Genomic DNA, 14,048 nt, shown 5'->3' on the forward strand with positions numbered 1-14,048 from the left:
TTGCCTCCAGTTTACGACACCACATTTTATGAAAGATGTGAAGATCTCTGTTTGAGGTTTTGAGCAGGAATTGCAGAGGGTAAAGAGGAAGATTTTTTAAAAAATGCAGCCAGGGTAATGACCTGGAAAACTGCCCATAACAATGATGGAATCAGAGACGGCCAATAATTTCAAAAGGAAATTGAATGAGCATTTGAAGGACTTGCAGGGCTATGGGAATAGAGCGGGGAAAGAGGATTGACTGAATGTTCAATAATCAGCAGATTCAATGAGCCTAATGGCCTCCCTTGTGTCGTAAATGGCACTGATTGGCAAGAAACTACATACTCAAATTTGTCTACATCATGAATCTTACTGTAAAGTCTTCCTTTCTGTGGTGATTGTAGATCTGAGTAGATGCAATACAACTGAGCAAGCACTAGAGGGAGCACGGGAGAGCTATAAATACACCGGGACAGGAAGTGAGGACACACTTCACGGAAGGCAGAACTGAAAGCAGGACACAGACACACGAGGAACACCACACTTTCGATCTTGCTGCTCATTTTAAATTCATGACCTTGATCAATAATTCCCAATCACAGGAAAAAAATTTCTTGATTTACAGACTTCAAAATGTTATCTTTCCAATCTCTTACTTTCTCTGCCAAGTCAAAATAATTCCACTACTTTGGTTCCCTTCTCAAATATGGTTAATTAGCAGAAGGAAAGTCAATCAATGTAGTTGCTCTGTGACTTTTATAATGGCTTCCCAAAAAAGGTGCACAGCACTTTCACCTGCCTATTATATATTAAATGTCATAATATTCAAGGCTATGGGTCAAGTGCTGGGAAGTGGGATTAGTTTTTTTTTTGTTGGTGCAGGCTTGATGGCCGAAGGATCTCTTCTGTACTGCATGATCCTAAAATTCTATATACAAGTACATTTGTTACATCTTTGCTCATGCGCTCATACCTCTCCTTTTAAAGCCTAAAATACAATTGGTCTTTTTAGTACCAGCATTCCCACTTTCAAGCAAGCAAATAAAAAGTGATCCCGATGCCCAAGTGCAAATCACATGTTAGATCAAGTGGATACACCCCTTCCAACCAGTCTCTTCTGACTCTCATCTAAACCTTTTGTGGTCTCAGACCAATTCTCAACGCATCTGTATCACACTGCAGCAAGGATTACACACTTTCACCTGTGTCATCTAGCTCTGCCTATCTGCTGTATCCTTCATTGTGCATTTTTCAGCTCCAGATGCAATTATTGCAATGCCTTCTCAGCTTGCCTTGCACCCCACTGCCAATATCCACAAGAGAGTTCAATACACCTGCTACATCTGTTTTGTATTTCAATGGCATACATCAAGTACCCATTTAAAATAAATAGATTGTCCATGTATATGAAACTAAAATTTTAAATCGCAGGCATAGGACACAGTTGTTTTGACTGAATTTAATTCATAATATTAATTATACAAAATGGTAGGAATCATAAATAGATTTGTGTATTAACACTGATAAGCACACAAGACCAAAAAAGGCTTATTTTACATTTGCTGTTTCAGCACTATTGACCCAGATAGACAGTAGGAAACTAGACACTGCATAGTACATTGTCCTCTTATGTGCTAATATACAAACCTTGTTTGTGAAGTACCCGCGCTAATAGCAAGGCGGCTGCAGCTGTCATAGCAGGGGAATAAATAGCGATGTCTGTATACAGTAGTGAAAGTTCACAGATGTAGTTGAAGAGATGTGTGGTGCGTCTTTTCAGTGGAGAAATCGCTAGTAGTACTTCGGCATAATCTAAAATGGTAGGTATCTGCAAAAAAAGAATCTATATTAACTATGCACTGCATTTCAACACATGAATTAACATTCTTTGCACACACGAGAATATAGGTCCGATAGGGATATTTGTCCACACTCAAACCTGATGGCATGCAACTCTTCAATCTCTATAAAGTCTTTGCTTTTAAGAAAATATTTGTTAAGTGTGCTCATTATCACCTGTGACACATTGCCCGTTCCTAGTATCATTTATATATTGGGCATTTGACATGCACTCTAGCTAGTTCGGGAGACTAGGCTTATGAAGTACCCTGTGATATCAACTACGAGAATATCTAGTGTAAACGTGGAAAATTTGTACCATTTTGTCATAATCATTCAATTTAAGAAATTGCAACGTCCATGTTTGTTTTATTAAATCAACGATTGTATGTTTCCAATATAAGAAAACACCACCATGTTCAGGTCTACATAACGCTTGGAATCACTTACTTTAATTTTTCCTCGAAGTGCAGAAATGATCTCTCCCATCATTCGCACTAGATCCTCATATTTGTATGTATTGTCTGTAAGCCAGACTGCTTCACGAATTGTCAGGATTTCTTTACTAATAAACCTATGGAGGAATATATGTAAATAAAAAGATTGTAAAGACTTAGAAGCAAATAGCCCAAAATGTACTTGTTTTAGAAATTTTTAAAAGTCCAATTCAGCTTATATTGTTTTAACTTTACCTTGTGCAAATAACCATGCAAGCTATCCCCAATAATTGGAGTCTGCCTCTGGGTACAGAGCGCAGCATTAGGTACCGATCCACATTTGCCACTGTGATATGCAAGCACAAGCTGGAAAAATCCTTCATGCTGGTCACTTCCACTAACCAATCAATTAAAATGTATCTGTAGAGGTTGAGAGTTATTAGTTACATCATAGCCATTTCAGTGGAGCTCATAATCATTTGATCCTGCATGTTTCCATTAAATCATAAAATGTCAAAATTATCATTATAGATAGGGCTGCGCAAAGCTCAACTCAAGAGTAAATTATTAAACCCAGCACTTCAGGAGCAGACAAAATGACATCCTGCAGTGGACCTTCTACCAGTCAAACTTCTAACCATGAGAGCCTCAATCCAGAGTTAACCATTCTTAATCCGATAGGTTTAGAGAAAGATACAGTCTATCATAGAAATGAAATGCGTGAACTATTTCAAAAATGCTTCTGAAAATCTAGTTACAAGTCAAACATACTATTGCCAAGTATCAGTTTGCTAAATTCCTCAAGAAAACCCAAGACAGATCTACTTTTCTTGAATAACCTCCAAACTGATTCTCGATCACAGCCTATAAAATGTTCACCAATAGCTTCCCTATAAAAGTGAAACGCTATTGGTCAATAATTGCCAATAGGTCAGGCGACCACCCCAGTACTCCAATCCAGTGCAACCATATCTATTATGCATCAGTTGACTGAGCTGTAAGGGCTCAGACTAAAAATATAAAATTGGTTAGCTCACTTGGCAAGCTTTAAACTGGTTTATCATAAAAACGTCACAGGTTTGATAAATTATTCACAGCTAAAAGCCTTTTCCTTCCGGGAAAAAAAAATCAGGGTTAGATATTGGTTATTTTACTTTAGGAACTTTCAAGTGGTTATTGGATAGGCACGTGGAGCACACCAGAATGACAGGGAGTGGGATAGATTGATCTTGGTTTTGGACAAGGCTAGGCACAACATCGAGGGCCAAAGGGCCTATTCTGTGCTGTATTGTTCTGTGTTCATTGCTCCCATCTGGTGGCAAAGAATCCAATACAACAGCCAATAATAGGGCTGGACTTCAAGATGCATTATAGATATATCAATAAAACACAATTGCATCAACAATAATGAAGAAAATTAAAAATGTAACATCTCCACAAGTCATTGCCACTTCATTTATGCACGATTGATCCTTATAATGGATATCCTTCATAAAAATGATCGGCCACATTCTCCGTTCCAGAGACTGTATTGATGCTGGGGACTGATTTGTGGACTTCCACGACAGCAAAACTTGGACCGATTCAGCGACCATGGAGGGGCTAGCACCGACGGCAGATAGAACACAATCGATTCCGATGCTACTTGGAAATAGTGGGCTGGATTAACCAGGTCGCCAATGCCGAAATCACGTTTGGCGACGGGCCGAAGAATGCAAATTCTTGACAGAATCGGGGACAGCGCCGCTTCCGCGATGCTCCACCCCCTCCAAAGTGGCATACTATAGGAGTAGACCACGCCACGTATCCACGGCCTCAGGCAATCCCCCCACCCGGGTTCCCGACTGCGTGGGACACTTGTGGTCTCACCAGTCAGAAACTCGGCGTGGCAGCTGCTGCCTCAGTCCAGCGCCCCACAGTCGAGTGAGGGCCGATCCGCGGACAGGGGTGGACATATTCGGGGCTGGGGGCACTGTGGTGGGGCGCGCGAGCTGGCGGGGGGGGGGGGGGGGGGGGGCTATTTCACGGGCCAGCTATGCGAGCAGCATCCGCCATGAAACATGCACGGCCAAGGACGCGCCAATTCTCCAGGCCGTATAGGCAGTTAGAGCCATGTGCTCTGCGCTGCCTGGTTGCCACCACCACTCTCTCTCTCTCTCTCTCCCCTCCTCCCCCACCCTGATTTTTGTGTCATGAAAACAACACCGCACCTACACCGATTCCCCTACCAATGAGGGGCTAGCACCGGCGCCGTGTGGAACACCATCGAATCCGATGGAAAACGGTGGGCCCACTAATAATATGCAAACGGCGATTAGAGCACGCATGGCGTGCATCACATTGACGACGGTTTGAGGTGATGGAGCTTCACGATTCTGGTGTCGGGAGCTATTCTCTGCCTGATTGCACACCCCGACTTTGGCGTCGCTTAATGGAGAATCCCGCCCATAATCTATTGGATTAAGAATGGTTTACTCTGGATTGAGGGAGTCATGGTTCGTGGTTTGACTGGTAGGAAGGTCCACTGCAGGATGTTATTTTCTTCGGAGGCTAACAAGCTGCAGCCGCAAATACACATTACAATCCCTACACACACTCATCCCAGCCAACAAGATGGCACTGGTTGTGCTGGAGGATGTCCATCCCGCTGATGGGTCACCTGGACCAGAGGACACCTAGTGGGGTACCCTAGGGGGGGCACCCATACCATCTGTAGAAATGCAGGTGGGCCCACTAATGATATGCAAACGGCGATTAGAGCACACATGGCGTGCATCGCATTGACAACGTTTTCAAGGTGACGGAGTTCACAGTGGGCAGTCAGTGGCATGCACAGCTGCATGGCTGCCTTGTAGGCCGCGGCAATGGTGCTCCATGCCTCTCCCACCCAGACCCTATAGCCCACCTCCTGGCCACCCCTTGCTACTCCCTCCGGCCCTGACAGAAGTGTCTCAGCCAGCGGTACAACTGTCATCAAACGATGGCGATGTTGGACACATTGGTACCCACTCTCTCCTCCAGTAGCCATAGCACCTGTTTCAAGGTGAACCTCGCCATCGGGAATTCGCCCCAGTGAAGGCGGAGCCATGAGAGAATACCGGGTCAAACTAATTATACGGCAATGGCATTTACTGTATGTGCGTCCTGGATCGCATTGACGCTGCTGTCGAGACATTGCAGAATTGCGATTTGGCGTGAAACTGGTGCCAACCGCGATTGACGTCAAAACTGATTCTCCGCCCAATCTCGCTCTCAATTCAGTCAGCCGATGGAGAATTCCGCCCAATATCTGTTCACCTGGGTCTTAAATTTAAATTGACTCCGCATCCATTACCTTTTGGGGAAGTATTTTCCAGATTCTTACTATCAGTTGGGTGAAAGAATGCTTCCTGATTGTACTCCAGAAAGGTCCTGTTTCAGATTGTGCCCCCTTGTTCTGCAACAGAGGAAATAGCTACTCTATCTGTTCTATTAAATCCAATTATAATTTTTTTCTTTTATTAAAAATAAATTTAGAGTACCCAATTCATTTTTTCCAATTAAGGGGTGATTTAGTGTGGCCAATTCACCTATCCTGTACATCTTTGGGTTGTGGGGGCAAAACCCACGCAAACACGGGGAGAATATGCAAACTCTACACGGACAGTGACCCAGAGCCGGGATCAAACCTGGGACCTCGGCGCCGTGAGGCAGCAGTGTTAACCACTGCATTACCATGCTGCCTCCATTTATCATTTAACACCTCAATTAGAGGACATGTAAATTCATGAGCATTTCTTATTCTTTGGTCTGGATGCAGCATAAATGTCACCGTAGGCTAGTTGGGCTAAATGCCCTGCTCCTGTGCTGTATATCCCACGCAATTCAAGATCAGACTTCAAACCTCTAAACTAAATAGGACAAAAATTAAGTTAATACCACCTGTCCTCAATTTTACCCTTTCAGTCTTGGTATCTACAACCACTCCAAGGCCAGTATATCCATCCTGAGAAGCAGTATTCAGAACCTTTTCAATCATTTAGATGGGGGTCAAGTACCAAACTATTCAGATCAAGCTTCAGGCTTGATTCTGAGCATGGTTCCCATCAATAGATTTTAATAGATTGAAAATATTAGCAAATTTACCTCATTGTGTCATTCATGCCCTTTTGCACTTGGAACATTTTCTGTTTGTTAGAAGGATAGGAAGACTGAAAAACCTGGGCCACAAACTCTTTTGAAGCTATAGACTTCATACCCAACAGATTGGCATTTCCACAGGCTTTTGCTAATGATACCTGAAATAATAATTTTTAAAATCACATACATGTTTGAGCATAGACTCAAGATCAAAAGACAACCCTTAATTTTGCTAAGCACAGTGGCTAGAATTTAAATTCAGTCAGTCCAGTTAGAAGAATTAAGGCAGAATCAAATTGCTTGACCCAACCAGTGTATTGGAATTTACCCTCCACATAGCCTAATTCCTCATTCTATTCCGTCCCCACAATCTTTACCATCAATCACATATATCACCTATTTTTAAAATCCAGGCAGGATCCCCGTTTCAATAAACTCTGGTACGCGGTGTAGGTCTCAGCGGCGACCCTGTGAGAGGCGCTAAAGGCAGTATCGCGGGGGGAGCTCATCTCAATTGGGGCCCACAGAGCCACGGCAGACATGGCAGAGATGGACAGATTGGTCAGGGAAATGGGTCGGATAGATGAAGAACACGTGGAGTCCCCGGGGGAGGTTTTACTCAGGGAGAGGCAGAGACTACAGGCGGAACTGGGGGCACTATCCACGAGTAGGGCCGTGGAACAGCTTAGGAAGGCGAGGGGCGTGGTGTACGAGCATGGGGAAAAGGCTAGCAGACTGTTAGCACAGCAACTCAGGAAGAGGGAGGCAGCCAGGGAAATAAGTAGAGCGATGGATGGGGAGGGGCGCAAAGTGGAGGACCCGGCAGGATTGAATAAGGTATTCCGGGACTTCTATCGCAAGCTGTATACTTCGGAGCCACCGGAAGAACCGGAGATGAAAAGGTTTCTGGACGGGTTAACATTCCCAACAGTAGATGGGGGCGGGTGGATGAGCTAGGGGCCCTGATTAGAGTGGAGGAGGTATTGGGGGGCCTAAAGGCCATGCAGTCGGGGAAAGCCCCGGGGCCGGATGGATACCCAGTAGAGTTTTATAGGAAGTTCTCTGAGCTGGTGGGCCCGGTCTTGGCGAGAGTTTTTAATCAGGCAAAGGACAGAGGGACCCTGCCGCCGACAATGTCGCAAGCCACTATATCACTGATATTGAAGCGGGGTAAAGACCCAGAAGCGTGCGGGTCCCTACAGGCCAATCTCCCGATTAATGTTGACGCCAAGCTCCTGGCAAAGGTACTGGCGGTTAGAATTGAGGACTGCGTACCGGAGGTGATTGGGGAGAACCAAACTGAAAGGTAGGCAGCTGGCGGCCAACCTGAGAAGATCACTTAATGTGATAATGATGGCCCCGGCGGACAGGGAGGTGGAGGTAGTGGTGGCGATGGACGCCGAGAAGTCCTTTGACCAGGTGGAGTGGGACTATGGGAGGTGCTTGGACGGTTTGGGTTCGGGGAGGGACTGGTGAATTGGATCAAATTATTATATCAGGCCCCCAAGGCCAGCGTCAGGACTGACAGAGAAGTGTCAGAGTACTTTAGGCTGTACAGAGGGACCAGACAGGGCTGCCCGCTCTCCCCGCTACTGTTTGCACTGACCATAGAGCCGCTGGCGATAGTGTTGAGAGCCACAGAGGGATTGAAGGGGATGGTGAGGGGCGGGGTAGAACATAGGGTCTCTCTTTATGCGGACGACCTGCTCCTGCACGTGTCGGACCCAGTGGTCAGGAAGGGAAGTATACTGGGAATGTTGAGGAAGTTCGGCCAGTTTTCAGGATACAAATTAAATATGGCCAAGAGTGAAATGTTTGTGGTACATGCAAGGGACCAGGAGAACAGATTGAGAGGGCTACCATTTAGGCTGGTTGAGGAAAATTTCTGGTACTTGGGAATCCAGGTGGCGCGAGACTGGGGCAGGCTGCACAAGTTAAATTTGGCCAGGGTGGTGGAGCAAATGAAGGGAGAGTTTCGGAGATGGGATGCAGTCCCGCTGTCGCTGGCAGGGAGGGTGCAGACTGTAAAGATGACAATCCTCTCTAGATTCCTGTTTGTTTTTCAGTGCCTCCCGATCTTTGTCCCACAGTCCTTCTTCAAAAGAGTTAACAGGATGATCATGAGCTTTGTCTGGGCGGGAGAATCCCTGCGTGTGAAGGCGGCGATGCTGGAGAGGAACCGCAGCGAGGGAGGGCTGGCTTTGCAGAGTCTGATTAATTATTACTGGGCGGCCAACATCGCTATGATAAGGAAGTGGATGGTGGGTATGGGGTCTATCTGGGAATGGGTGGAGGCGGCTTCGTGCAGGGGCTCCAGCCTGGCAGCCCTGGTCACGGCTCCTCTACCGCTGCAGCCGGCCAGGTACTCCACCAGTGGTGGCGACCCAGCGGATATGGGGCCAGTGGAGGAGGCATGTAGGGGAGATGGGGGCGTCGGGTTGGGCGCCAATCTGCGACAACCATCGGTTTGCCCCCGGGAGTATGGATGGGGGGTTTCGAGCATGGCGGCGGGCGGTATGTTCCTGGAAGGGAGCTTTGCGAGTTTGAGGAGCTTGGAGGAGAAATTTGGTCTGGTAAGGGGAAATGATTTTAGGTACCTACAGTTGCGGGACTTTGCCCATAGACAGGTCCCATCCTTCCCACGCCGCCCGCCAATGGGGATTAAAGAATAGTCTCTAGGAGGGAAGAAGGGGAGGGTAGAGTCTCTGATATTTATAAGGTGCTCATGAGGGAGGAAGGGTCCCAGATGGAGGAACTGAAACTCAGATGGGAGGAGGAGCTAGGCGGGGAAATGGAGGACGGGCTGTGGGCAGAGGCCCTCAGTAGGGTAAATTCGACCGCAACATGTGCCAAGCTCGGCCTGATTCAATTTAAGGTCGTTCACCGGGCCCACATGACAGTGGCTTGGATGAGCAAATTCTTTGGGATAGAGGACAAATGCGCTAGGTGCGCAGGAGGACCAGCGAACCACGTTCACATGTTTTGGGCATGCCCTAAGCTTAGGGGGTACTGGGAGGGATTTGCCGGCGTCATGTCCCGGGTGCTAAAAACAAGGGTGGCGATGGGTCCAGGGGTGGCAATTTTTGGGGTTTCGGAAGACCCGGGAGTCCAGGGTGAGAAAGAGGCCGATGTTTTGGCCTTTGCTTCCCTGATAGCCCGGCGACGAATACTATTGGCATGGAGGGACTCAAAGCCCCCGAAGACTGAGTTGTGGCTTGCGGACATGTCGAGTTTCGTGGGTATGGAAAAAATTAAGTTCGCCTTGAGGGGATCTGTACAGGGGCTTGCCCGAAGGTGGCAACCATTTATTGACTTCTTTGCGAGAGAGTGAGCGCCAGCAGGGGGAGGGGATGGGGGTGGGGGATAGAGTAGAGTAGAGTAGGAGGGATAAATTGGCAGGTAGTACCGGTGGGAGAGGAGCGGGCTTGTGCAGTAGGTTACGACTGAAGTATTGAATGTACGTGGATGTTTGCACATTTTTGCCTTTTTTGCTTTCTTTCTGTTGACGTCTGTAACTATTTACAAAGCCAAAAACTACCTCAATAAAATTGTTTATTAAAAAAATAAAAATAAACTCTGGTACGGAGTTACGCTTATACTTATGGATTAACTGCAGTTAACCAGAGCCTGGTCATACCACCTGAATGATCATCAGGATGATATGATCCTTGTACTTTTCCTTCAAAGTCACAGTTAGGGCAAAGATTCACAACAAGTCAAAAGGCAATCATCATGAAGCCTGTTAAGTAATAAGAAGCGAACCTGCAAGTTTTAAATTATGGTAGAGTCTTTAAAGGTGCAAGAGAACAGCTTACATCCTTCTGCTTTGTGCATTTAGTGTCTTGAAAATTCTCATACTGCACCACGGTTACCTACTCAACTCGGCTTCTGTGAAATTAAATGGGATAATTCCACCGCTGTTTCCACCCACACATCTAAACTCCACAACATCCACAAGCACTCCACCAAGATTCAGCTTGTGGCATTGCTGGAAATTACAGGTGGTCGAAGCAACAGTATATTTTTGCAGAAAAACTTACTTGCCAGAGTTCTCACTCAGCATGGGCATTTCCAGAATCACACTTGAGGTTTTTCATCATTGCCTAACTTGCCAACTGAACAAACTCTCACTACAAAGGGGGAGGTCCAGCAGCCACTCGTAAGTCAGCTAGAAATTTTGAATTTCAGAGACCACATTATACTACCAGCTATATATAATACACCCTTTTGAGAATTTCTCCCACACCATATAAAATACCCCAAATTTCCAAATCCATTAAAACTGATATCACTGAAGAGACTACATGAAGAAAAGGGTGCCCAACATCAGTGGAGATTGGAATGTAAAACCAACAGAGGTATACTTCCAACCCTGCTCATCCTACATGGCTAATTGGAATTTATACGGCAACATAGTGTCATATTTGTGACAAGTTATGAATGCTAAACAGCATCTGCAACCAAAACAATACTGCCAACATTGACAGACATTATCGTGGGTTTCAAACAGGCCACAAGGACAATCTAAAATCCAATTTACCAATTACAAGCTCTGGTCAGTTATGGTAAAGGAAGTCAAATTATTCCACCTGTTGTACATACCTGTGCTTCCCAGCATCCTTTAATTGCATAATCCCTGAGTTTCCTAAGGCTCTGAAGATACCTGCCAGGATCAACCACCTAGCAAAAAAAGTCATGAAAATTTAATAACCATTAAACATTTTAGAGAGCATAAGGTACAAGATTCAAAAATACACTTCACAAAGAAATCTTTTATTAAAAAGTAAAAAGGTTGAAGAGCCTGATCCAGGATCCAAAAGATTAGGAGATGAATCAATATTCTTAACTTCAACTCTTAAACCCATCAGCCTTCACTTGTCATCAAGATGTGCATACTTCCATGTGTCCCACTTTACCCTACAAACTACCAACCAAAACAATATGTTCATCCATTGAAAGTTATGGTCTAATAATCCATGATTAATTCTACAGTACTTTTGATTTCATGATTGCTGTTTAAATTTTCCAACCCAGGACTTTTCAGTGGCAGCTATGTGGTGAGCAATCGCACGTGCAGTGGCTCCCGCCAGGATACTTGAATTTGGCCCTTTTTGTCTGGTTTATGGGCAATATTTGGACGGAAATGTGTTTAGTTTTATGGGATAGGGTCCCCTCAAAGGTAATGCCCAGCAAGTACAATACAAGGCAATGCAATACAAGGCAAAAGTCGTCAGACTCAGGAATCCCTCGAGCCTCGGTGGGGGGTAACATGGTGGAGACTTCCGCTGCATTGTTGGCCTCTCCGTGGTCGACTGAGATGTTGGCAAGCTTCTTGACGAAAGAATTTAAGAAGCAGTGGCACGCGGAAGACCTGGAGAAGGCAATGGAGTGTGCTTTGATCCCATTCGGGTGGTCTTGGAGAAGATGGATCGGCAGATAGAGGAGCAAGGTGCGGCAATACAGAAGGTGGAAGTGGCACTTGGACCATCGTGACTGGATTGTCTCCCTGGGCGCAGTGATGGCATAGCTGGCTGAAGAGTGTAAAGCGTTGCAGGCAAAGGTGGACAATCTGGAGAACCCACTCCAGGTGGTAACATTTAAGAATCGTTGGACTACCGGAGTCTGGAGGGCTCAAACTCTATGGACTATATGTCCAAGATGTTTGGAAAGTTGGGGAGGGATTTGCAGTCTCCTCCCAAATTGGACCAGACCCATTGGTCGCTAAGGCAGAAGCCCAGATCTGGGGAGCCACCACAGGCAATCATCAGGATTCACTGGTACCAAGACAAGGAACGAGTTTTGGCGTGGGTGAAAAACCATGGAGCTATAGATGGGAGGGCCACACCATCAGAATATATCAGGACGTTGGTGCAGAGCTGGCAAGAAGGCATGCAGCGTTCAGTAAGGCCATAGCCGTGCTGCAATGCGAGAGTAATCTGAGATTTTGTCTGGTGTAGACGGCTCGCCTTCAGGTGACGTTCAAGGAGAGTTATTACATTTTGGATGCATCGGAGGATGCAAACGAGTTTGTCAAGAAGCATGGACTAGGGGTGAATTAAGGTGTTCAAGGACTAAGACATTAGATATTTGTTCACTGTTGGGCTCATCTGAATTGGTACTTATTGTGGAAGTTATGTACTTTGCGGGAGGGCTTGGAGTTGTAATGGGGCTTTGTTGTTGGATATTTTTGCTGGGCGAAGTTGGGGTTTGTATATTGTACTGTTGGGAGGTTTTGTGGGGTGGAGGTTGGGTGCTAATTTTCCTCTATTGTTCTGTATTAAAGTTTGGTATGGGCAGGGGGCTGATTACCAGCATACTGTTTAGTTGTCTTTGATTTTACCCTGTGAGGAGGTCACCCTGCTAGCTGGAAAGCTAGTTTATGGGAGTTGAGAAGGGGTGATATCTGCAGCTTGTTATCGAGGGGGTATTTGTTTTGTTTAAAGGTTGTGCTTTTTATAAGCTTAGATTTTTTGTTTCTGCTTTGTTTGGGATTGGGGATAGGGAAGGGGGACTTCTGTTCGGCTGTTGGTTGTTTATTTGGTATTCGGGATGGGGTTGGGTTAGGAGGTAGGCTGCTGGTGGTGACAGGTTCTTCGTCTTTGTGCTGGACAATTTGGCGTGGCCAATCCACCTGCACATATTTGGGTTGTGGGGGTGAAACCCACACAAGCACGAGAAGAATGTGCAAACTCCACATGGACAGTGACCCACGGTCGGGGTCGAACCTGGGACCTCGGCGTCGTGAGACAGCAGTGCTAACCACTGCACCCCCGTGCTGTCCTGCACCAAAAGGAAACTTACTAACTAAACCAAACTGTAATTCCTGGGGGGTGATAATGCACCCCAGTCCCCATGGCATCCACCAGTTGCAGAAGGCCTGAACCGTGCCAATGGACACAGTGTGCTCTCTCTTAAACGCCAAGTACTTAATTCAATAATATCCTTCATCTTTGTATCTTAACAATATAATTACAATACTATTAACTAGATTGATAGTAACTAGCACCATAAACCACAAGTAGAGAACACACCATCTGCTTTGACAATCAAGGTACCCTTTTAGCTCCAACATCTTAATGAAGGCCTCAGATAAAGCATACCAGCTGGAGTTAAAGAGTCCTAATTCAATATTCTCTTAAGGTTAATGTGCAGGTTCAGTCGGCGGCTAGGAAGGCAAATGTAATGTTAGCATTCAGGTCAAGAGGGCTAGAATACAGAGCAGGGCTATATTGCTGAGACTGTATAAGGCTCTGGTCAAACCCCATTTGGAGTACTGTGAGCAGCTTTGGGCCCCATATCCAAGGAAGGATGTGCTGGCCTTGGAAAGGGTCCAGAGGAAGTTCACAAGAATGATCCCTGGAATGAAGAGCTTGTCAGACGAGAGTGGGTGAGGTCTCTGTACTCGTTGGAGTGTAGAAGGGTGAGGGGTGGATCTTATTGAAACTTACAGGATGCCGAGGGGCCTAGACAGAATAGACGTGGAGAGGTTGTTTCCACTAGTAGGAAATACCAGAACCCGAGGGCACAGCCTCAGACTGAAGGAATACTTTTTGAAACAGATGAGGAGGAATTTCTTCAGCCAGAGGGTGGTGAATCTGTGGAACTATATGCCGCAGAAGGCTGTGGAGGCCAAATCACTGAGTGTCTTTAAGACAGAGATAGATAGGTTCT

The 14,048-nt window shown here is 45.9% G+C and overlaps 1 protein-coding gene across 2 annotated transcripts in view; it reads right to left on the bottom strand.

The window, feature by feature from the left end:
• ccnf (cyclin F) overlaps positions 1–14,048 on the bottom strand; it is an 81,190-nt gene that overhangs the window by 37,545 nt on the left and 29,597 nt on the right. For both annotated transcript variants that reach the window (XM_038820152.1, XM_038820151.1), the window contains exons 8-12: positions 10,980–11,057; positions 6,384–6,535; positions 2,514–2,678; positions 2,272–2,395; positions 1,630–1,810 (exon numbers count right to left, since the gene is read on the bottom strand). In XM_038820152.1, coding sequence (XP_038676080.1) covers positions 1,630–1,810; positions 2,272–2,395; positions 2,514–2,678; positions 6,384–6,535; positions 10,980–11,057 — 700 coding nt within the window. The remainder of the gene's footprint in view (positions 1–1,629; positions 1,811–2,271; positions 2,396–2,513; positions 2,679–6,383; positions 6,536–10,979; positions 11,058–14,048) is intronic.

The sequence above is a fragment of the Scyliorhinus canicula genome, chromosome 15 (genome assembly GCF_902713615.1).
Source record: "Scyliorhinus canicula chromosome 15, sScyCan1.1, whole genome shotgun sequence".
Classification (NCBI taxonomy): domain Eukaryota; kingdom Metazoa; phylum Chordata; class Chondrichthyes; order Carcharhiniformes; family Scyliorhinidae; genus Scyliorhinus; species Scyliorhinus canicula.